General features: G+C 32.6%; 1 protein-coding gene across 3 annotated transcripts in view; it reads left to right on the top strand.

The window, feature by feature from the left end:
• The window catches only part of NCAM2 (neural cell adhesion molecule 2), a 545,360-nt gene that overhangs the window by 357,985 nt on the left and 162,939 nt on the right, over nt 1–24,436 (top strand). For all 3 annotated transcript variants that reach the window (XM_037742419.1, XM_017539495.2, XM_037742422.1), the window contains exon 9: nt 19,042–19,192. In XM_037742419.1, coding sequence (XP_037598347.1) covers nt 19,042–19,192 — 151 coding nt within the window. The remainder of the gene's footprint in view (nt 1–19,041; nt 19,193–24,436) is intronic.

The following is a 24,436-nucleotide window of genomic DNA, read 5'->3' as shown; positions in this document are numbered from 1 at the left end:
TTTTGAATTTTTAGTAGAGATGGAGTTTCACCATGTTGGTCAGGCTGGTCTCGACCTCAGGGGATCCACCAGCCTGGGCCTCCCAAAGAGCTGGGATTACAGGCATGAGCCACCGCGCCCTGTGTTAATTTTAATTAAAAGCAGGAATTATCACCTTAACCATTTGTTTTGCATCAATACACACCAATACACATAAATTGTGGTTTTAGCAAGGTGGTCCTTGGTGTTTCCATTGTGTAGAAAGAGTAAGCATTTTCCTCTATGAATTTAGACACTATGATTTGAATACGTACTTACTTAAAGTGCTTTTGCAGACTGAAATACCAGTTCTAAAAGGAATTTCTCTCAATAATAAAAATAGGCAGTTCCTTAAATACAACTGTCTAAAAAAAAGTGCTTTAAAATTTATAACAATTTAAATGTCACCATGTAAATATTTATTATAACGCTGCTGCATTCATTATTATATTATTGTTTTATTCTCAATTATATTATTATTATATGCATATGAGTATTTTATTTCAATTATCATTTATGGTTCTGGGTTCCTGCTGTGGATTTAAGAAAACTTTGTATTTTAAAAATTATTTACTTAAGCCAGTTTTATTGAAAAGCAGACAACGATGAACTTCTAACATCTCATTAAACTCTCCACTGAAAATTATTTTTTTGTATAAAATGTGAAGATCACATTAACTTTTTTTTATTCTTAAGCAAATATAACTTTTTCAAAATAAATTTTATACAACATAAGAAGTGAATTAATCAGCTATAGGAATTTATCTAACTAACATATCCTTTATCACTAACCCCAATGCACTTAACAAATATCAACAAATATTGAAGCCCTTTATATTAACATGTAGTAGTCTAGACACAAGGAGTGTAGCACTAAAAAATAAAAGTTTCACCGGGCATGGTGGCTCATACCTGTAATCCCAGCACTTTGGGAGGCCCAGGTGGGCAGATCACGGGAGGTCCGGAGTTTGAGACCAGCCTGATCAACATGGCGAAACCACGTCTCTACTAAAAACACAAAATTAGACGGGCGTGGTGCTGCATGCCTGTAATTTCAGCTGCTCGGGAGGCTGAGGCAGGAGAATCTCTTGATCCCTGAAGGCAGAGGTTGCGGTGAGCCGAGATGGCACCACTGTACTCCAGCCTGGGCGACAGAGCGAGACTCTGTCTAAAAAAAATGTAATAAATAAAAAATAAGTTTCTTGCTTCATGGTACATACAATTTAAGAGGGGAGATGAAATTAAACTATATTTAAAATTAGTAGTCATTTTATTATGAAATACAGTTTTGAAATATGCAGTTTTCATATACAAAATACCAGTTTCCAGTATACAAGTGGTTTTTCCCATGGCCACAAATATAACTTTAGCATATTTCTCTACACTTACACAGACCCCGTTCAACATGTTTTCTTCACAGTCCTCTTTTTCAGTGTATTTTGCAAACTATACCACAGAAATATCTCCTCATAATTTGTTTCAGGCTGACAAAAATTACTTAGACTTTGATTATAAAAATGAAAAAATTTTTATTCCTTATTTTTTACATTTAAAAACTGTGTAGTGGTATAATTAATTGGAAGCACCTTTATATTATAGGGGGCAATTTAAGATTTTTAACTGCCTTTTCTGCCTCAAATAGAAATAACTAAAAGGTGACCAACAAATCCATAATTATTGATTTAAAATGTGGAGCCTGTAGAGTTACAAATATCTCCACTTTTTAAAAAGCTCTAGTGAAATGAAAACCTAAAACATAAAAAATGGCATATTTATAGTATTGTCTTTAAGAATGAAGGACAGTTTATAAGTCTTTTTTTATACATCCTGTGAGTAGTTGTACTTCTGGGCAAATTTTTTACCACTTTATTTTTATAACTTTTATGAGGAATTTTATTTGTACCTTTTTACCAAACCCTGAAGGTGCATTCTGGGATGAAATTATAGACAATTCTTAGTGTTTGATTCTAAGACAAATAAAAAACCAAGTAGTACAGAATAAAAAGCCAAGAACAAATGTCAAGGAGGGAAGCCTAATATAAAAATAAAATAAATAAATAATAAAAGATTTTAGCAAATAATTGAAGGCACAGTAATATGTTTGTTCAGATATTTTATTCATATATGCAGTCCAAACTAGACACATTGCTTACTATGGATGGTAGTACATCAACAGGGTTGACATTACAAAAATGCATAGAATTTCCAACAATTAGAGATTATAGATAATAGAATGTATTATATTTGAAATGAGTGTGCATTCCCTTGAATTTCTGTAGCATAATCTGCAAGATCTTCAATGTCTAAAAGAAAATATTTTCATTTGTCATGATGTTGCATTAGAGGAACTCAAATAATCTGTATTTCCCTGATATTCTGTCTTGTTTAAGATTTAGATCTGTGAGTTAATATTCAGCATAATGCGACTAACTCACTTTTGTACATAAGAATCACATAAGGAGCTGTATACAATTAAACCTGGCTGAGCCTCCCTCCCTAAGATATAACTGAGCCTACCTTTTAGATATTTTGATACACTAAACTTTCAGCGGGAATGGAAGTGCTTTATTTTGAAAATGCCCAGAATGGTTCTTGTGTATATGCCCTGTAGAGATACTCTGTGTTTGAAATTACTGTATTTCTTCCATCACAGACACACACATGCATGCAACATACACAAATACACACATATACACATTCATAAATTATTTGTTGCTTAGAAAAATTATTTTAATATTAAATACAGCTACATGTAGAATAAGTATGTAAAATAAATTGGTTGACATGACTCGTATCTTTCTAATGATGATAGTTTTGGCATCTGAAGTTTATATAAAATAAAGCTTAAGGAACTAGTATTATGTGGTAGTTGTAACACTGATTTATCTGCCCTGTGATATCAGGTAACTTGTTATCTGCATAAGTCCACCATTTATAAATAAGTTTCCTTCAATCTGCAACATTTCTTTATCTAATCTTCCATCTGCAACATTCCTTTATTTTGTAAGTCTTTCAATTGCCTCTGTAAATATTATAAATTTTAAGATAGTTTTTATTCCTGTAAGTTAGAGATTTACTAATTTTTCAGTTGATTTTCTAATAACACTTTATAGTGAGGGAATGTTTTTTCCTTTTTCTTTATTTCGCTTTCCATATAAATCGATTAGTAAGGAAAACCAAGGTTACTTTGATAGTGGAAAAAAAAAAATGTCAATTTCTGATTCTAGAGAAGAATGCTAATCAGCATACCACGAGTTCCTGGCACCTGTAGATTTTAATGCTGTGTGTGTGTGTGTGCTTTTCTTTTTCATTCTTTTTCCACAAAGATAATGGCCTTTTCTGAAGGATTTTTTATTTGAATGACATTTTAAAGATCTACCTAATGCATTTTTTTTCATACTAGTGCTGCGAGAGCAATAATATAGGTCCCTGCTGGGCAGTAGGCAAAATGGATACTTCTGTTCCCCATCTGATGTAGGTGGTAGAATATAATTAGGCCTGTTAGAAATCTTCCTTGATGCTTCTGAGCTTGCTGAGAGGTGGGCTTTCAATCGTTTACAACTTTCTGAAATCCTTTGCTGCACACAGCTTGAATAAAGATTTTCAGAAAAGTGTAGTCGCATGTTGAAAATGTAATTTTAACAACTATTTTTGAAATAATTCTAGATAATATGTTTAAATTTAACATGTCTTTTATAAAACATAATTTAGTAATGAACTATTATTTTAAAGTCTTTAATAAGAATTTTCACTTAAAAAACTGTCATCAGTTTTATAAGATGATGTGATAGTTTACAATTTTACGATAGTTGTTTTGGGGAAAAAGTTATTTATATATTAAAAGTGATTTCAATAAGGCTTTGCAACAAAACATATATTATTTTCTTATAACTACCAAGTTCTACATAAATCATTCAGTTAGCATTTTCATCTACTTATGAAGTAGTCTACAACTACATTTGAAGAAAATATAAATTCACATGGCTATAAAGAAATATAAAGATATCAGTGAATGTTAGTAGACTTAACAAAAGCAATAACATTTTGGTCATGTAATTTGAATTATGTATGTGGAATTCTAGTGAATAACATTAAATATGTTTTAACAACAAGATAAAATAAATTTGAATGAATATAGGTACAGCAATGCATTTTCGTTCAATTTTTTAAAAATATATAGAAAAACTAAAGTTGAATTAATTATATATGTTATTACAGTATCTATGAAAATTTTTGAGCAAACATCCTAATAAAAATTGCAGCAAAAGAATATATGTGGAGCTTAAGCATGCAACAAAAAGCAGTAGCTAACATAATATTGCTTTCATAATAATTAATGAATAAAATTGAATCCATTGCAACAAAAATTGCCTTAATACAGAAGTTGCAATGGATTCATTGCTCTTGACCCAGGGATTAACATAATAAATTTTAAAAAGCTATATTCAATAAATATATTCAGTTATAAAATTAACCATGTGTTTAGTAGCTTGTGTTTAAGGGTGACAAATTCTTAGATAAGAATCATTCTTCACTATGGTATTATATTCTCATGGTCTGTCTCTTACAGTGGCATCATTGCTTCTGTTTTGTGATCTACAAAGTTTTTTTCTGACTTTCTAAGTCTTTCATTCTCGGAAGTCAGATGATTTTTTGATAGGACAATAATGTATCTACTTATAAGAAAATGTATTTCATACTCTATCAAGTAAGTAGGAACAGTAAAATTCTTATATTCGTAAATCCTGTCATTTTATCCCTGGTCCATAGCGCTTACCTTGCTCACTCCTTTTAATTGCCAACTTATATTTTACTGTCTGTTGCAATAATCACTCCATTATGTGTATGCCCAGTCTTTTTTGTTTGTTTTTTTCATGTAATGAAACATTTCTGGCAAAATACAAGTCACAGTTTTGTTTGCTTTTATCCCCTTTCTCCACATGCAGTAGCACAGCTGAACTTAGCTGAAGAAAATCTCACAGTCATTTTAAATGGTCTCTATTTAAAATTATGATCCAGAACATAACTTGAATTTCTTTCTGCAGCCTAGAACCTATCCTACCTTTTCTTGACCACTGTTTTAGATAACTACTTCATAAGTTTTATCTATTCTCAACTTTACGAGACTCCGCTATTCTCCAACAGCTCAGCTGATGATTCACTTCCTCTTCTACTAATTAGTTGGAAACAGTTAAAAGAAAATCTTAATAAATCCTGACTACTACACCTGCACACAAACCCAGCAGAACCTATATGTTACCTTGAATGAAATATCTGAGTTTTCATGTTGAGTCTAGATTTCACCCTCTCTAACATATTATGGATGTCAGTCCAGTAATTCATCTCTCTCTATCCAGCATTTTTGTACTTATACCTCATTGATCATTACCATCAACATTTAAAGACAAATGCCCATCAATGATAGACTGGATAAAGAAAATGTGGCACATATACACCATGGAATACTATGCAGCCATAAAAAAGAATGAGTTCATGTCCTTTGCAGGGACGTGGATAAAGCTGGAAACCATCATTCTCAGCAAACTAACACAAGAACAGAAAACCAAATACCATATGTTCTCACTCATAAGTGGGTATTGAACAATAAGAACACATGGACACAGGGAAGGGAACATAACACACTGGGGCCTGTTGTAGGCGGAGGGGCTAGGGGAGGGTTAGCAGGGGGTGAGGGAATTCAGGAGGGCTAACATTAGGAGAAATACCTAATGTAGATGATGGGGAATGGATGCAGCAAACCACCATGGCACGTGTATACCTGTGTAACAAACCTGAAAGTTCTGTACATGTATCCCAGAACTTAAACTGTAATTGAAAATTTTAAAAATTCAAAAAGGAAAATAATAGATCTTAACAAAGCTATTTTTCTCTTGATACACATACATAGAGGCACATGAACATATACTCATCCTTCATACATATGTGTGCATTTATGTATGTGCCTATTCTTCCAATTATCTCTTGAGCATACTCCAGTTAGATTTTTATCACTTCACTGAAACTCTGGCAAGCTAACCAATAACCTTCGCTTTAAGAAACCTAATGGTTGACCTAGTTAAACAACCTCTTCTGTTTGTAACATGTTATTTGGCTTCTAGGGAATTCTTGTTTTTTTCTCTTATTAAGTTGTTCACTTCCTTAGTCTATTTTGATCATTCTTTGTATTCGAAATGACATCTAAATAATTGGTCACCCTAGTCTGGCATTCATTATTGGACTTGTCTAATGATGCTGAGTCCTTGGTGATTTCATCTAGTCTTATGGCTTTAATGATCAACCGGATTCTATAATCTCCAAATTTCAACTGTGGACCTCTACTGAACTCGTCTTCTATGTCCAATGACTTACCAGACAGCTCCACTTGGATAGTAAATAAATCTTTCAAAGGTAAAATATCCAGTTCAATACTGTACTTTCTCCCCACCCCCTAGATTTCCTTCTCCTTCAGTCATCCCAATCTCATTAACTGGTGTCTTTTTCCATTTAGGAAAGTGCTTGCCATCCTCTTTGGCTCTTATTTATTTTTAACCTGGCTAGAAATACATTCTTTAACTGTTCCTTTTGGTTCAGAGGTGCAGGTCTGTTATATAGATAAATTGCATATTATGGGGGTTTGAAGTACAGATTCTAGAAATTCATATTTTTAGCAAATTTTCTTAGCCCTACTTTAATATACCCATAATGCAATTACTTTTCAACAACCATCTGTTACTGCCTTGGTCCAAGCCATCATCATGTCTTGCCTGTGTTATTTCAATAACTTCTTAAGAGGTATTAATGTATCCACTCTTGTGCCTGTTATTCTCATTAAAATGATTAGGTTGATTGACCAGAAACAAGCCAGAAAATATCATTGTTTTCTTCAAAAGCCTTTGGTATTCTCATATCATTTCGAATTTTCTGCTCTTACTGAATGGCTTTACATGATAGACCACTTTTCCAACTGCTGTTACCACCTGCTTTTCCTTATATTCTAATTTTCTTTTTCTTTTTCTTTTTCTTTTTTTTTTTTTTTTTTTTTTTTTTTTTTTTTTTTTTTTTTTTTTTTAACCTGAGACAGGGTCTTACTCTTTCACCCAGGCTGAGTACAGTGATTCAGTCATGGCTCAGTGGAGCCTCAAACTCCTGGGTCAACCAATCCTCCCACCTCAGACTTCTAGGTAGCTGAGACTACAGGCACATTCTAACATGCCCAGTTTATCCTACTCTCAAGATCAAGTAACTTTAGCTAAATGAAATTTCATGTTTCTTCCATCAATCTGAGGGCACTGCAAGCTTTTCAGTGGTAATTTATCCATTTAGAAGACTGACTGCAAATTAAAGTCATAAATTCACTGAAAACTATTTCAAAACTTTAAATACTTACTGCAGTTTCTAATTATTTTTTGTATTTTCTGAGAGAGCGCTTGAACTGTCAAACTGAAATCTATGTGATAGACTATTGATTATAACAGGTGATAACTATGAGAATGTTTAGGTTAATTGTTGGGTTCTTTAGATAAAAACTAAGAAAATTCAGTCCAGTGTCATTCAACTTACAAAATGAAAAGTCAAGTTAGAGCTTAGGTATATAAAATGCTATAGTTGATTTTCTATATGGATATTTGCATTCAATTCCAAAGTTCACCATACCCAATAGAGTGACAAGAGCTTTGATAATACTGGGACCAAAATTTAAAACAAAACACAAATTTATATTGAATTTCTATCAGCCTATTCATGATAAACATTTGAATGAATAGATATAATTTTTGATTGATTTGTGAATACTTTTTGTAAACTAGAATCTCTTTTGGGGCTAAATTATAGAAAAGTGATAATTAACATATCATACATAAGTTTGAAAAAGCAAGCGATTAAAGAGCAATGAAACTGCATGCTTTTTGTGTGTATGTTATAGAGAAGAACATGTTGGAGATTTATGGTGACACCTCTACCTCTTTCTAAGTTATTGGAAATATGACTAGCTTTGTTTAGATCAGCATCATGAGATGGCACATTGCAGATATTACAGCTAGGTAGCATATTTTTTTAAAATACCCACTCATAAAATTTGCCACAATTTGCTCATAGTAAAAATACTTGAACATTTTTCATACCTGCATATCCCAACACAGTATTAGAAGGTGGATGAATGCTGTTTTTCATCATTTATATATCTTAGCAAAGATACATATAATTTCCCAGATCATTTCTGTTTCATGGGTCTCTAGCACTCCTGTCACCAGACTTACCTTTAATGAAAATATCCATAGTGTTTCATTAATCATCTGATGATTGATATACATTACTGTAAAGATTCATCACAACCTGACACACAATTTTCTTTGATATTTTTATATAAAAGGTATCATATAGAAAATATATGATGCCTTGTATTCATTTAATTTTTTTTTACAAAATCCATACTGTATTAATGGTGTATGGTTGTAGCATTGTATATTTTATCCAACACTGGGAAGGTGTTTTAATAAGACTCCTGTTTTGCTTAAAAAGCATAACATTGTAGCAATATTACCAATCCTGTTTCTCCTATACATTATTTTATCTTAGTAACTTCTGTTAGATCCTTGATGAAGGGTTTATTATCTATTAATTAAAGACTTGTAACAATTACAAAAAGCTTGATTTGTATGTATAGTCTTTGTATAAATCACCTATTCTTCATGGAGTGTTACTTTACACTAAAACACAAAGAGCAAAAGCAAAACCAAACAAAAGCAGCTCAATGGAGTTCATCTATTTGTTATCTAATTTTAGGTTTTAGCCACTCATCTCTTAGAGAGAGGTTGTTTCTACATCTCTATAACAAAAATAAATTGATGAAATCGTGGTTTTCAGATTTTGATTTTTTTCAGTAGTTTTGGGAAAATATTTCCAATAAATATAGACATGTTTATTTAAAGATAAATCTGTTATCAATAATATGTAAGTTAGCAAGACAGTCTGAGGATAATTCAAAGCACACAATATGGATATATTTTACCCTTCTTAAACTTCTCACCCAATATATAGTTATAAGGCATCATGACAAATAAAGTATATGAACCATTCAGTATGTCTCCATATTCAAAATAAAATATTTGCTATAATAATACCAGCACATACAACAATAATTACACATATAGGTTATATAAGATTTCTTATATGTCTAAGGACATAGATATGTTAACATGTATTTAGCATAATGTGATTGTTAAAAAAGAAAATATGTGTGTCTGTAGCCTGTATATATACAAATATAGACATATGTATGTATGTATGTATGTATTGCCAGATACTTTCAGTTTTGTGGTATCAGTCCAATAAAAGCAATGCTTTAAATAATGACATGTTCTATACATAAGAAATCTCATATTGGTGGAAAAAATGTGGTCACTAAACGGTACTGACATGAACTATGATACTAGTGCCAACTTAAAATACTTTTTAGAGCTTCCATAATAGATGAAGTGGGGCCTAATTTACACGATGAACTTAAAAATCTTCAGCAACAGCAAAACAAAATGTACAATCTGATGGGCAGCACTCTGATCCCTAAGAGAAGAGAAACATATGATGTAAGCTCTATTATTGCTCAAGCCTACTATCTAGCAAGAGATTCCAGGCAGGAACACAGGGATGAATCATTCCATTGTTTTCCCTGTTGAGGAGACAGTGTTCTGAGTTTGGGTGACAGTGTGTCCTGGAATTCACACAGTGGGGTAGCAGAAAGGACAGAGTCCTGTAGAGAAGACAGAATTTCACAGAGAGAGAAAAAAATAGCTCTGGAGATTTTCAGTGCTTTCTGTTGGAGATTTCAGCTAATTATTGCTTAGTGCATGTGTGTGTGAAAACAATGCAAGGCCATAGAAATAGCCATTGGAATGCTAGAAGTGTTACTTTGGTAGTGTGGCCAAAGTAGCCTTAAACTAAAGGCTGCTCCCAACTCACCTAACAAAGCTTAACAACAAACCTCAAAGAAACAAAATTGTTTTCAAGTAACTTGGTTTCTCAGAAGAGAGACTGCACATACTTAAAGGAATAAAAAAAACACAGCATTCAAAATATATAAATTACAATGTCTGGCATAAAATTAAAAATCATGGCATATGCAAGGTGAAAAAAAATAACCCATAATAAGGAAAAACAGGAACAGTATTAATAGAAACATACCATTGATGACACACATGATGGTAGTAGACAGGAACTCTACCCAATCCCTTATTTTATGTGCACTGCATATGTATTTAGAAGATACAGAAAAGCACAAGCACAACAGGGAGAGATGTGGATGATATAAAACAGATCTCATAAATATTTTATATATTGAGAAAACAACATTATCAATATTGAAAAAGATTGGATGGGATTAGTAGCATAGTGGAGACTGCAGAAGAAGACTAGTGAAATCAAGACATAGCACCATAATCTATCCTAAGGTTAGTTGCTGTGATTTCTTTGGGGGAGTAGACACCCAGAAGTGGGATTGTTGTGTCGATGGGTATGTTTAGTTCTTTGAAAAATGTTTTTTTTTGTTTGTTTTTGTTTTTTTGTTTGTTTGTTTTAAGTCAGATTTTCACTCTGTTGCCCAGGCTGGAGTGCAATGGCATGTTCTTGGCTCACTGCAATCTCCGCCTCCCAGGTTCAAGCAATTCTCCTGCCTCAGCCTCCTGAGTAGCTGGGATTACAGGCACGTGCCACCACACCTGGCTAATGTTTGTACTTTTAGTAGAGATGGGGTTTCACCATGTTGGTTGGTCAGGCTGGTCTTGAACTCCTGACCTTGTGATCTGCCCGCCTCGGCCTCCCAAATTGCTGGGATGACAAGTATGAGCCACCCTGCCAGACAAAAAATATTTGTACTGTTTCCTGCTTTAGGCAGGAAAAACATGGATATATCCTTTGAGCTGCTCTGTGTCTTTTCCATGCTCTGAATATGGGGTGGACAAAGGCTCAGAATGAGACTTTTATTTATTGTGGTAGATAGAGCAAGAAGCATAGAGAAATAAGTAATGTTTCCAAAATATTCTGAGTTTCTTCATAGTATATTTTTCCACAACAGAATATTTTGTGGAGATTTGCATAAAAACATATTGAAGGACAAGTGCAATGACGCTAGTTAACATTTGTTTAATAGGTACTATATGTCACACATTGTTATAAGCATATCATATGATACTGTACCATCTCCTGTGGGGTATTTTGCTTCTTGCTTAAAAAAAAAAAAAAAGCTCTCATTTATCTATAATTTCTTTTTGTTAAAAAATGTGTTTATTATACTTAAGTTCTGGGGTACGTGTGCAGATCCTGCAGGTTTGTTACATAGGTATACACGTGCCATGGTGGTGGTTTGCTGCATCCATAGCCCCATCATCTACATTAGGTATTTCTCCTAATGCTACCCCTCCCTAATCCCTCCACCCCCTAGATTGCTATACTGCTTAGGCACTAGGCACTAATTACATCGCAGATTATAACAATATTCATCATATACCTAGCACTGAGCCTTCCTAATCTTATTTAATTCTCACCAGATGTGGATTAAAGCAACCAACACTAAATATGTGTATTAGTCGACCTGTGCTGTCATAATTCTTCAAATTAAATGTCATCAATGTCTCACTAACTTTCAATACAAAAACCTGTGGTGTCTTTTAGGTATGCTATAGCAGCATGCTCTAGACCTGGGTTCTGATCTGTTCCACATACTCTCTTAATTCAGGAAACAGGCTGCAGGAAAATATCCTATCTGGGGTGTGATGTTTGAAAGTTTCCATGATAAAATATAAAATGTAATTTTGAAAGAAGACAAATACTAGAGAATAGTGTAATAAAATCCCATGTATATGCCACCCAGCTTCAATAGTTATCAATATTTTGCCCTTCCAATTCTCATATTTTAAGTATCACATTTTATCTGTTTTCTAGTAGGGAATTTTGACTTTGTGTTCAATACCAAAACATTTTAAATTTTAGATTTTAAAAATAGTTGATCCATATGATGTATGACTCCCTCAAAACCTTGAAACAATGCAGTCAATACTTATGACTACTTGCATGACTTCAGAGCACTATGGCTTAATAACATGATATCGGTGTTCACAGAGTGAATTCAATTATGTGGCATACACTATCACCATATATCTGACCTTGTTTTAATAAATTTTTAAAAGGAAGAGCTTCATAGTATAATTTGGCTCATTCTTTCAGATCTCTGTTTGCAGTTCTCATAGTTTTGTGACATGAAAGTAAATTTTACCTCAAAATGTACATTTTAGATCTGACTATTTTCTTGACTTCTTTGTCTCTTGGTGATTTTTTAAAAATAGATTTAGGAGGTACAGCTAATGTTTTGCTACATCAATGTATTGCATGATGGTGAAATCTGAACTTTTATATTAACCATCACCTTGATAATGTACCTTGACATGGAGTCACGTGAAATGTTTGTTTATTATGACAATTGTCTCTTCCTCTGGTAGTTCTTTGTCCTAATAGTATTTTGTCTTTTACTAAATACATTACATATTGGCCATGGAAAAATACTATGAATTATTTGCATGTGGTTCATGGGATCAAGAGAAAAGTCTAGCAGCAAAATACACTGTCAATTAAACAGAGTATGGGAAAGTTATTGTTTTACTTTGAGATGGACTATATGTAGAATGCTTTTGGAAATCACAATGAAATAGATGGGTATATGAAATTCATATTTATTGCTTAGATCTGCATATCAATAGCTTTGTGCCAATTTATTATGTACTTTACAGATGCTAAACCCTTTACAAATATTCAGTCATTTAATCTTTATAGGTATCCTTTGAAATCTGTGTTTTTACCATACCCATTATACAGAAAAGCAAACTGAGATACCATTAAGTAAAATAGTTAATCTCAAGTCTTAAAGATTATGTCCTGGCACAGCCAGAATACAAGCCTATCAATTCTGGTTCTGCAGTTTATGGTCCTAACTATTATATCACATTAAAGTAGGCAGGAAGCAGGTGCAATAATATAAATACTCAGGTCACATTTTGAATATCCGCATTTTGACAACTGTCAGTTGGACCCACCGACTCTCATGTTTTACATTTAAAAATTAAAACCTCTGAAAGGTTTATTCTACTTAAAGCTTTTTTACCATAATATTTTAATTTTAAATATTCATTTTAAAGTATTAAATATGGAATATGGAATAGACTGTATACATGTATTAAAATGTAGGTACTTATGGTAAAATATAAATGTATACAGCCATATTATAATTTTATGTAGATGTAACAATCGACATCGACTAATGTAGATAACATTTTATATTTAAGGGGTCTGTGACAGAATCCTAGAAATATTTCTTTTCTCTTTTCTTTCATCAACACTCTCCCATTTGGTCATTTACTAAAAGCACTGTCAATTCCACCTTAACGTATTTCTGGAATCCACTCACTCCTTTCCATTTTCATGAACACTTCCGTTCCCAGCATGTCATCAGTGGAATGTATTCCCAGCTGTTCTCCCTCCTCTATCATCTTAGTCTGTTCAGGCTACTATAACAAAATACCATAAAGTGGCTCATAAACTTCAGAAAATTATTTCTCACAGTACTAAAGACTGGGAAGTCCAAAATCAAGGTAATCACAGGATGGATTTGGTGTGTGCTGAGGGCTCATTTTCTCATCAATGCTGTTTTCTTCTTATGTTTTTATATGGTGGAAGGAGCTAGCTGGCTTTACATAGGCTCTGTTATAGGGCCCTAATTTTGATAACGAGGGTTTTTCCCTCATGATCTAATCAGCTCCCAAAGAAACAACCTCCAAATATCATCACAATGGGGCTTAGGATTTCAGCATGTGAACTTTGAGGAGATACAGATATTCAGACCATAGCATCCTCTCTATTTTTCCCCCACAGCATGAGTGATGTTCTAAAATCACAAGTGCATCCACCTTATTCCTTTGCCCAAAACCTATCCTGTCCTTTTCCAGCTGCTCATAAAACACCCAATAACCTTCTATTGGTATTTACTTTTTAACAGTGTTATTTACATGTAATTAACATGGCAAAAAAATTCACCCATAAAACTGTACAATTAAAAGCTTTTATTCCTAGAGTTGTTCGACCATAAACACAATCAATTTTGGATCATTTAATCACCACTTTTTGGTCATTACCCCCCAGTCTCCTCACCACCACCTCCCATTCCCTTGTCTGACCTAGACAAATATTACCATACATTTTGTATCTACAGATTTGCCTATTTTGGAAATTTCAAAGAAATTGAATTATTCAATATTTGTGCTTTGTTACCAGCTTTTTCCTCTTACTGTAACATTTTTATGGTTCATCCATGTTGAAGCATGTGTGAGTACTCTGTTTCTTCGTTTTTTGCTAAATAATATTTCTTTGTATGTATATAACACTTTTTTTTTCAATCTATGTGCCAGTGAATAGGCATTTTAGTTGATTTCACTTTTTGGCATTGATAATAATGCTGTTACTATCATTTATAGACAAAGTTTTATGTGGACATACATCTTCATTTATCTTTGGAATGCAATTGCAACTCTCTGTTTAACATTTGGAGGAACTATCAAACATTTTACCCAAAACACCTGGACCATTTTACATTCCCACTCACAGTGCATGAGGGTTCCAATTTCTTCACATCCTAGCCAACAATTGTTACTCTCTGCCTTTTTCATCATAGCCCAGTGAATACAAAATGGTATCATGGTTTTGATTTAAATGTCCTTCATGGCTAATGGTTAATTAGCATCTTCTCATGATCTTATAGGTCTTTCTTTTGCTTTGATATTTTTTATTGTAGTCTTCTTGATTTCTCTAGCTTTTTCATATCTTGTCCCTTCATATTTAATTTGATAGCTCCAGTGAGCTACATTAAACTCTTTGAACATGATATTTTTTCCCTTCAATTCAAGCTCACGTAGTTCCCATTTCCTTCCTACTTTTCCTACTTTGTTCTTGGTGAGGGCTGATTTTGTAGGGGTACAACCTGTGCAACTGAACAGGTTCCACACTCTGAAGGACACCAAGTTTGGGCTAATATGCTACAGTCAGCATATTGTCATTATAATAGTTTTTGAATAGAAACCCCCACAGTTTATTTTGCAGTTGGCCCCTAAAATTACATAGCTAGTGCAGTTCCTGACTTATCATTATATGACTTTTCCTTCCATTTAGACATAAATACCTGCAAGAAACTCTTCCTTGCCTTTGTCTACCAAATTAGATTTCCTTTCTGAATGCCATCTATATCAGCATGCATTATACTTCATCATTCTTTCCTCTGATCCCTATAACCTGAGAGACCAAGGGCTTTCCTTTTCTTATCCATTTTTTATATGTAAAAGTAAACATGCTAATTTATTCATTGCCATTAAAGAATCAAAAATAAATGTTTTGGGTCTACTTTTTGAAACCAAATGTTGTACATGCTATCAAATGTTTACAACATCTTATTTGGTGTTTGAAATCCTCATTTTAAAAAGAATAAGTTATTTTAAAAATAAAAATTACAGAAACCACCAATAAAATAAACACATTTAATAGGTAAAAATGCCCACTTTTCAATTTGATTGCATTTATTTTTCAAACCCCAGAACCCAGCAAAGTAGTCTATTACATAGATGCTGTACATACATAGTTTAATCTCATAGTTGGTACTCAGGTGGCAAATCACATATCAAAAATAATCAAACATGAACTCCAGGGCAAGACAACCTGGGCATTCAGCAGCTATTGCTCATAAGCTGTGGGATGTCAGCTAGTTATTGAATATTTCTGTGTCTTAATTTCCTCATCTTAAAATGGAAAAGATGCTAGCCTCAACCTCATAATGGTATCATGGAGATTAAATAAGCCAGTAAATGTAAAGCTTTTTGAACGTTTTCTAACAAGTATAATTTATCATATATATTGCCTTTTATAATTATTACATTCAATTTCTATTTGTTGAATAAATTTTTGTTTGTATAATCAAAGAAAAGAAAAAGGCACCAGGACCTAATAAGGAAACTACGTAAGTGAAGAACTTTGATTGCATATATTTATCTTTTTGACATCATTTTCACCGCTAGGTGAAAGGGTAATTGTACAAGAGGTTAGCTCACAAAATTGAAATAAGAAGAAGATTAGAAAGCTGGGAGCAAACCCAGAGGAAATATCATTATTGCTGGTAGTAAATATAATAATAATCTTACAGAGAGGGAAAAGATTATTTCTGTTTAAATTTCTTTGTATGACTGTAGAAACTGGGGGATTTAATATAGTATTAAAACCATTTTGAAACATTAGTTTGGATAAATTAATTCTAATAACCTTTGGCGAATGTTGGTATTTCTGTCTACATATTTAGCAGTTATGCATTGTCTTCACCTCCAAGTATCTGAAGTTGAGTTTACTTATTCAATAGAGAAATAATGCCATCAGGAACAAGGCAAACAGAATATCTAATGCTGGAGTGCATATTATTTTGTGTATCTGTGTTTATCTTGGATTCTGCTTCTGGTGCCTGTTTACCTGTCCATCATCAGGAGAACCACATGTCCTCACTCTCATCTGTGCACATTCTTGTTTCTCACCTTTTTCTTATGTCCTCTTAGGGCATCTCCCTGGAATTCTCTCCTCAACACTACTCTTCTTTCACTATTTACAGATCACCACACTTTGGTTTGTCGGGAAACATACTGACCCCATCCTCCACTTACTCCTAGAAAAATAGTATAGTCTGTCTACATGGTACATTTCACATTTATTTGTATTGTACTGTAAAATTAATATCTATCTTGTTTGTTGAACTTTAATGCCACTAAGAGTAGAAACTATTACAGTTTGCTCAACACTGCATCCCAGTGCCTGGCTGCTTATTGTAAAATAAATGCTCATGCACACACACACACACACACATGCACTGACACAAAATAATTATTGAGTGTTTAAGTGACATGATCCGTCAGTCTCCCAAAAGGTGAAAGGAGTTAATGACTCTAAAAATGTTTCATGACACAGTGGAAAGTAAAGAAAATTATGGAATATGGACCACCTCAAATGTGCTATGGACTGTAACTGGATTCTGCATTTGGCAGTTAATGTCTAGTCAGGTGAGGTCACAAAAAGTAACTTATAAACATGACACATTATATAATTTCAGTTGTGAGCATTAGGAGAAATACCTAATGTGGATGATGGCGTGATGGATGTAGCAAACCACTGTGGCAGGTGCATACCTATGTAACAAACCTGCATGATCTGCATATGTATCCCAGAACTTAAAGTAATAATAATAAAAAAAAATCAAAAAGAAAATTGTCAACAAAAACTTTAAGTTGGAAATAAATTCAAGAAGTGTTTATCACATGGCTATTTGATTAAAGGATTTTGAAAGGACAATAAATTAAAAATAATCATATTATAAAAATATTGAAATACCATTTAAATAAGCGGTTCTTAAACTGACCTTCTGAAAAGGCAAAGAACATAGCATCAAATTAAATTTTAGAGAGTCCGTTTTTGTAAAAGATGGAAGAATAAGGTACAGTCAGACACTTTGCTTTCTAATCATCTTCCTTAATTCAGTGATAGAAATTGGAAATACTAGATAGACTAGCTAAAATGCCCATTAACCTGTCTCAGTCAAATATCAGATGTCTTAAATGAATCTTCAGTAGGTGTTGAATCAGAGCCAAGTTATAAGTGAATTTTCTTTCAGATATTTGTAATGTTTTTCTGTAGCACAAAGAGAGACATGTCTTCTAGAATTTCAGAAACAAACAAATGACCTTGGAATTTTAGTGCAAGTATTTGACTCAAATGCACATTGTGCATCATTACAGAGCCAATGATGAATTTGAGAATGGTTTCTAATTTTCCTAGGAGTCACACACTTGGCCACAGTATCTGTTTTTCCAGAATTGATGTTAATAATTTCAGGTATATTGATAATAACTTTTAAATACCAGCATTTGTATTAAGAGCATACTGATACTATGTACACCAATAGTTTTTCACAAATGAAAACCATATTATGTATAACAGATAACAAAAGAACATTTTTATTTTCAAGTGAAGATCATGTAACTTTAAAATTTACTTTTCAATACTGTGAAATAATTACATTTTTCTTATAAAAATGAATAATTTGCTTTGTGTTATTAATAATGTATCTTATTGTTACATTCCAATAAAGGTAATTAAGTACAAGTTTTTAACTCATAGTAAATAATTGCTGACGAAGCACATTTTCTTTACTCAACTACATGTAAATTTCACTATAACATAATTTGCTTTATAAAAATATTAGAATATAATATTTCTGTCCTAGAGGTTTAAGTGACTTTTACATGAAGTACTATAAGTATTGCATTTGTTCAACTATAATATAACACTATGGGATGAAATCTGAAGTTCCATTAAGACTTTAGTAAAAGCAACCTATTCCAAGAAAATTAATGCAGTTCAAATAAGTTAGTTATTTATTTAGGCAATCAGAGACAATTTTTAATATAATATGAAAATTTGCCAGTAATTCAAAGGGTAGAAAGTAAAATGTTGTCATGTAAATACAGAGAGAAAAAAAGGGGAAATGTGTAAGACAGGTCTGTGAAGAGTTATTATGCCAAGCACACGATATGGTGGACAGTATTAGTAATTCAAAATAATTGGAATTGACAGTATCCAAATTGTAAAGTGTGCTTGGTTGGAAAGGACCATGAGAGGTCCTTAAACATCAGGTTGAGTGATTGGGTTTTATTTGGAGGCATTACAATGCTTTTATCATTTCACAGCCGGGGTACATGAAAACTTCATGAAGTTATAGAATGTAAAACATGTGCTTTTTTAAAAACCTTATTCTTAGCTATACAAGAAATACTTTCTACATCAGGAACGGTTTCATTTTTCTTTTTGCCAGAGAAACATAGAAAGTAATATAATGTTATATGTTTGGTCACCATTTTGCACGCACAAGCATAAAAACCTTTCTTTTTCCTGAATTGATGTAAACAGAGCCCAGATGGCCGTATCGAAGTCAAAGGGCAGCATGGAAGCTCATCACTGCATATTAAAGATGTGAAGTTGTCAGATTCAGGGAGATATGACTGTGAAGCTGCAAGTAGAATTGGAGGGCACCAAAAGAGCATGTACCTTGATATTGAATGTAAGTTACTTTCCTTTTGCACTTTCATGAAAAGAATGTTGTGTGCTTTGAAAAAGATGATTTTTATAGAAAAACCAAAATACATATGTAGTTCATGTTTTAGTATTAATGCATAGCTTTAGGAGAAATAAAGTAGCCAGTCAGATATTGGAGACATCTAGTGGATATTACAGGACATTTCACAGTGCTGTACATTTAATCATTTTGGTATTGCTTTCCCTGAAAATGGTGACTTTCTTTTTTTGCAACATTTAACTCAAAACACAATATCAACTGAAAAAGATTATCAGTAATTAGTCAATATCACTATAGATTTTTTATTTATTTATAATATTTATGACTATGTCTTAGCTGAGATATGTGGTGTTCAGATTTCTTATTCAAATTGCTAGATTATTTTACATTTTCATAAACTATAAATAGTATTTTAAATGCAGTGAAATATACTAGCAGCATATCTTATCAAAATAGTGTTTATTGTCTGTCTGGAAGAAGAAAGGACCAAGACAAGGATAGTTTTTAAATAAATTTAAAAATGTACATAAATATGTGAGATTGTGTGGGTGGCTAATGTAAGTCATGATTTCACAAAAACCCTTTGGTCATTGCATGGAATTTAAAAATAATTTGGTACACATGCTATTTAAAAAAGAAGAAACTTAACATCCTTCTCAATAAATATTTATGAAGCGCCAATGTTGAAGTCTCTCTGATGCTTGAAAGGGCATAGCTGTTCTTAGTGAAATGTATGAGATATTCTCATTGACAAAATATTTCTATTGGAGCGTGTCTAGTACATTAATATTGATAGAATGCAATGGTAGCTGTGATACAAGATGCATTTTCTTATCGAGAATGGCTTTAGAGAGAAAATATTTTCTCAAGAATAGACATAAGTTATCCATATTACTTTACATTTTTATAGACTGTGCTTGCCAAGAAATTCATGGAAAGACCAATCAGAAACTTCTACAAGAGAAAAGGATTATGAAAGGTAGTCAATAATATGAGACAATATGATTTGGTCACAAATTACTGACTTCATTTGCTGATGTTAGGCAGCTTCTAAGAAAGCCACTTTTTTTCTAGCATACTCCTAAAAAACAGATGAACAAAAAGCAATGATATTATCCAGAACACACAAAGGTGGAAGTGATGCCAATAACTTACTTAACCTCTTTCCCCTAATAATTTTTTCTACTTTTTCTCCAATATCACAGTATATTTCTTTTTCAGAACAACAGCCTCATTAACAAATTATAAACATGTAACAGACTTGTAGTACATTTGTTTATGTCTTAATTAAAATCTGTGTATTTAACCCAAAATTTACTTTATGATTTTTTTCACTTTTCAAAACGTGAATCTAAATAAAGGAAGGAAAAATTAAAAATGCCAAGATCTGATTTATATCAGAACTGTCCAACCATTTTGAAAGGACAATTCTTAGATACTCCTGGCCTCTTCCACTGTCCTACAAAAGTGCTAGGTGACATATTATCTTAATGAAACTATATTTAGCACTTTTATTCTTTGCGTTTCATTAATATTTTAAAACATTTGATATATCATAGGATTAGTACTAAATCTCTGTTGCAGGTACTCAGAAAAGTGGAATTTATGAGAAAGGAGCATTGTTGATATTTTCAAAACACAGGAAGACAGAGTGGCTCATACCTGATATGCTAGTACTAGACTAATAGGACTCGCTAATATGCCAATTAATAGTGTGTTATGTGTCCCTGGGTCCTCAATTTCCTTATTTATAAAATAAGAGGGTTGAAAGAAGAGACTCTTGGAACCTATTCATACTCAAGCATTTAAATATACTTTTATTCAAGCGCATCCACATTCAACAAAGATGCCCTAGGATGTCTGAATTATTCTCCATGCATGACAGCATGGGCATTTGTATGAAACAAATGAAAACCTAAACTAAGATTATAATTTATATATGTTTATATTGTAAAACCACATTGAAAATAAATAGCTGTTTTTTGTTTTATGGATAAAAATACTGCCTATGTAACATTGGCAGTATTTTTATCTTCTATATGTGGCAACGTTGGTAATAGAATGCTTTTTTTTTTTTTTTGAGACGAAGTCTTGCTCTGTTGCCAGGCTGGAGTGCAGTGGCACATTCTCGACTCACTGCAACCTCTGCCTCCCAGGTTCAAGCAATTCTCCTCACTCAGCCTCCTGAGTAGCTGGGACTACAGGTGCGTGCCACCATGCCCACCTAATTTAAAGTCGGGATTTCAACATGTTGGCCAGAATGATATGGATCTCTTGACCTCATGATCCGCCTACCGTGGCCTCCCATAGTGCTGAGATTACAGGTGTGAGCCACAGCGCCCGGCTGAAAATAGTTTTAAAAACCATGCTAAGTCCACCTTAAGTTTCAGGTTTTGTTTTGAGTGATAATGGAAACGAGATGAATAAAACATAGCTCCTCCTTTATTAGCAGCCTACCATCAACAGGAGTTTAAATCAAACCACAGAAGGTATTCAGATTTCAAAGTGATAAGGAAGAAAATATCAAGATAAGTGTAAACTCTGATATATAATTACATGAGACATTTAATTATTGGTTTTAACTAGGTAGAAAATAATGGGATAAACAAACATTTGTATATTGCAATCTGAATTATTTGCTCTTGTAATCTTTTAATAACATGAATTAGTAACTTTAATACAAAAAAGTACATTGGACACTTTATTTTTCAAGGACTGATTTCTAACAAAGTACAAGTTGCTTTTGATCATGATGCACTCCCTTTTTACAGGCTTAAATATTGTTTTTATGTTTCTGTTTAGTTATTCTGAGGTCAATGTGTAGACTAAAGCTCACCATAAAATTATGTAGTTTATCTTATTTAAACAGGGTGAAAGGACTTGTTTTGTAAAAGGATGTTTTGAGAATTCTTTGAGTATCCCCTTGGATTATTATTGCCACTCTGTTGATGAGAGGATAACTAGGTTAATATGTTTCGGAAAAAAAGTTGCTCAAAAAAATACTTTTTGTTTTCACTAAACTCTGATTATTTTTCTGCAAATCTTGTTGAAAATGATTTGAATGGCTCTTAAACACTTGATCTTTTTTTCCCCTTTTTTTTCTAAATTAAAACATTTAAATTTATTCTACTTGAGTGAGAATAATTAGAAAAATAAATGTAATCTCTTTTAAGGCATCATTCAAATATGTTGAAGTACAATAAAAGCCCATATATAATGTCATATCTGATGAGTGTTGACCTATGTATATACCCCTAAATCTATCGTACTCATCAGATAAACATTTAAATCACCCTCAAGAGTTTTCTCAAGTCACTTTAAAATCTATCCTTCCTTTTTACATGTATCCCTAGGTATCCATTTAGCTACTTTTGATCATTATAATTAGGTTACATTTACATGTAAAAATGTACATACATGGAATCATGCAGTGTTTTTATTTTATTATCTTTGAAATATATTTATTTACTTTAGGTATAGTTGACAAAAATTACATATATTTAAGGTGTGCAGATGTAATGCTTTAAAATATATATCATTAATATCATTTTTTGTTTGGCAAATAATAATTGTATACATTTATGGGGTACAATGTGATTTTTGATATATGTATAGTGTTAAATAATTCAATTAATCTCATTAACGTATCCATTACCTCACTTATCATTTTTTACGGTGAGACATTTAAAATTTACTCTTAGTTACTTTGAAAAGTACATTATTATTGACTGTAGTTATTCAAATGTTCAATAAATCTCAAAACCTATTTCTCCTATCTATCCTCCTGTCTACCCTTTGATCAATAACTCCCCATTCCCTTCCTCCCCATGCACCCACCCCATCCTCTGCTAACATCAGTTTACTGTCTATTTTTATCAGTTGAACTTTATATGCTTCCACAGGTAAGAAAGATTATCAGGTAGTTGTCTTTCGGTGTTTGACTTATTTCACCAAACATGATGTTCTCTAGGTTCACCCATGCCATGCAAATGACAAGATATATCATTTTTAAAATTCTGAATAGTATTCCACTATGTATATATACCATATTTCCTTTATCCTTTCATTCACTGATGGACATTTAGGTTGATTTCATATCTAGGTTGTTGTGTATAATGCTGTCATGAACTTGGGACTGCAGATATCTCTATCAGGTGCAGATTTCTTTTCCTTTGGGTATATACCCAGACAAAGGATTCCTGAATTATATGGTGGTTCTACTTTTCCTTTTGTGAGGAACTTTTATACCACTTTCTATAATGGCTGTGCTAATTTACATTCCCAACAACAGTGTTCCATTTTATCTGCTTCCTCTTCAACACTTGTTGTTTTTTCATCTCTTTGAATAAAGCCATTCTAATGAAGTAATTTATCACTGCAGTTTTAATTTGCATTCCCCTAGTGATTAGTGATGTAGAGCATTTTTTTTTTAATGTACTTGTTTGGCCATTTGTATGTCTTCTTTTGAGAAATATCTATTAAAGATAATTTGCCCATTTTAAAATCAGATTTTTTTTTTGCTGTTATGTTGTTTGAGTCATTTGTATATTTTGGATATTAACCCTTTATCAGATGCGTGGTTTGCAAATATTTTCTCGAATTATTTGAATCGTCTCTGCTCAGCTTTCATGGCTGGCATACATTGGCATGTAATTTATAGGACTTGTTCCCATTATTACATCATACAGATATAACAGCTTGTATATCTAGTACCTATTAATGGACAAGTAGGTTTATTTTTACCTATTAAAATGGACATTTTTAGTTATTGACTATTATGTTTTTATTGACTATTATGACAAAAATGTCTGAAGATTTTTTGAAGATTGTGTGGATATATACATACTATTCTCTAGAATAAACATTTTTCTTTGATTTCTTAAGGTAGATTTTTCAAAAGCAAAGAATTTTAATTTTACTGTGGTACAGTTTATTAAATGGATCAAATTGGATTTGTATATGTTATAGTGTAAGCATTTTTTCCAAAAAAAAATATTTTCCAAGTTAAAACCATGGCAGTTTATGTCTATGCTTTCTTTTTAAAGTTTTGTAGATTTTGGTTTTACTTTAAGGTCTGGGATTCACTTTGAGTTCATTTTCGTGGGGTAGGTGTTCATTGTTTTTCCATGTTTATATCTAGCTGATCAAGCACTAGTTAATAGAAAGGACATTTCTTTTTCTAGCTAAGAGTTTGACAAAATGGTTGATCTTTTCAGAATGTTAGCTTTC

The sequence above is a fragment of the Cebus imitator genome, unplaced genomic scaffold, assembly GCF_001604975.1.
Source record: "Cebus imitator isolate Cc_AM_T3 unplaced genomic scaffold, Cebus_imitator-1.0 Scaffold7, whole genome shotgun sequence".
NCBI lineage: Eukaryota > Metazoa > Chordata > Mammalia > Primates > Cebidae > Cebus > Cebus imitator.
The sequence above is the reverse complement of the archived record's forward strand: the minus strand, read 5'-3'. Positions and strand labels throughout refer to the sequence as shown.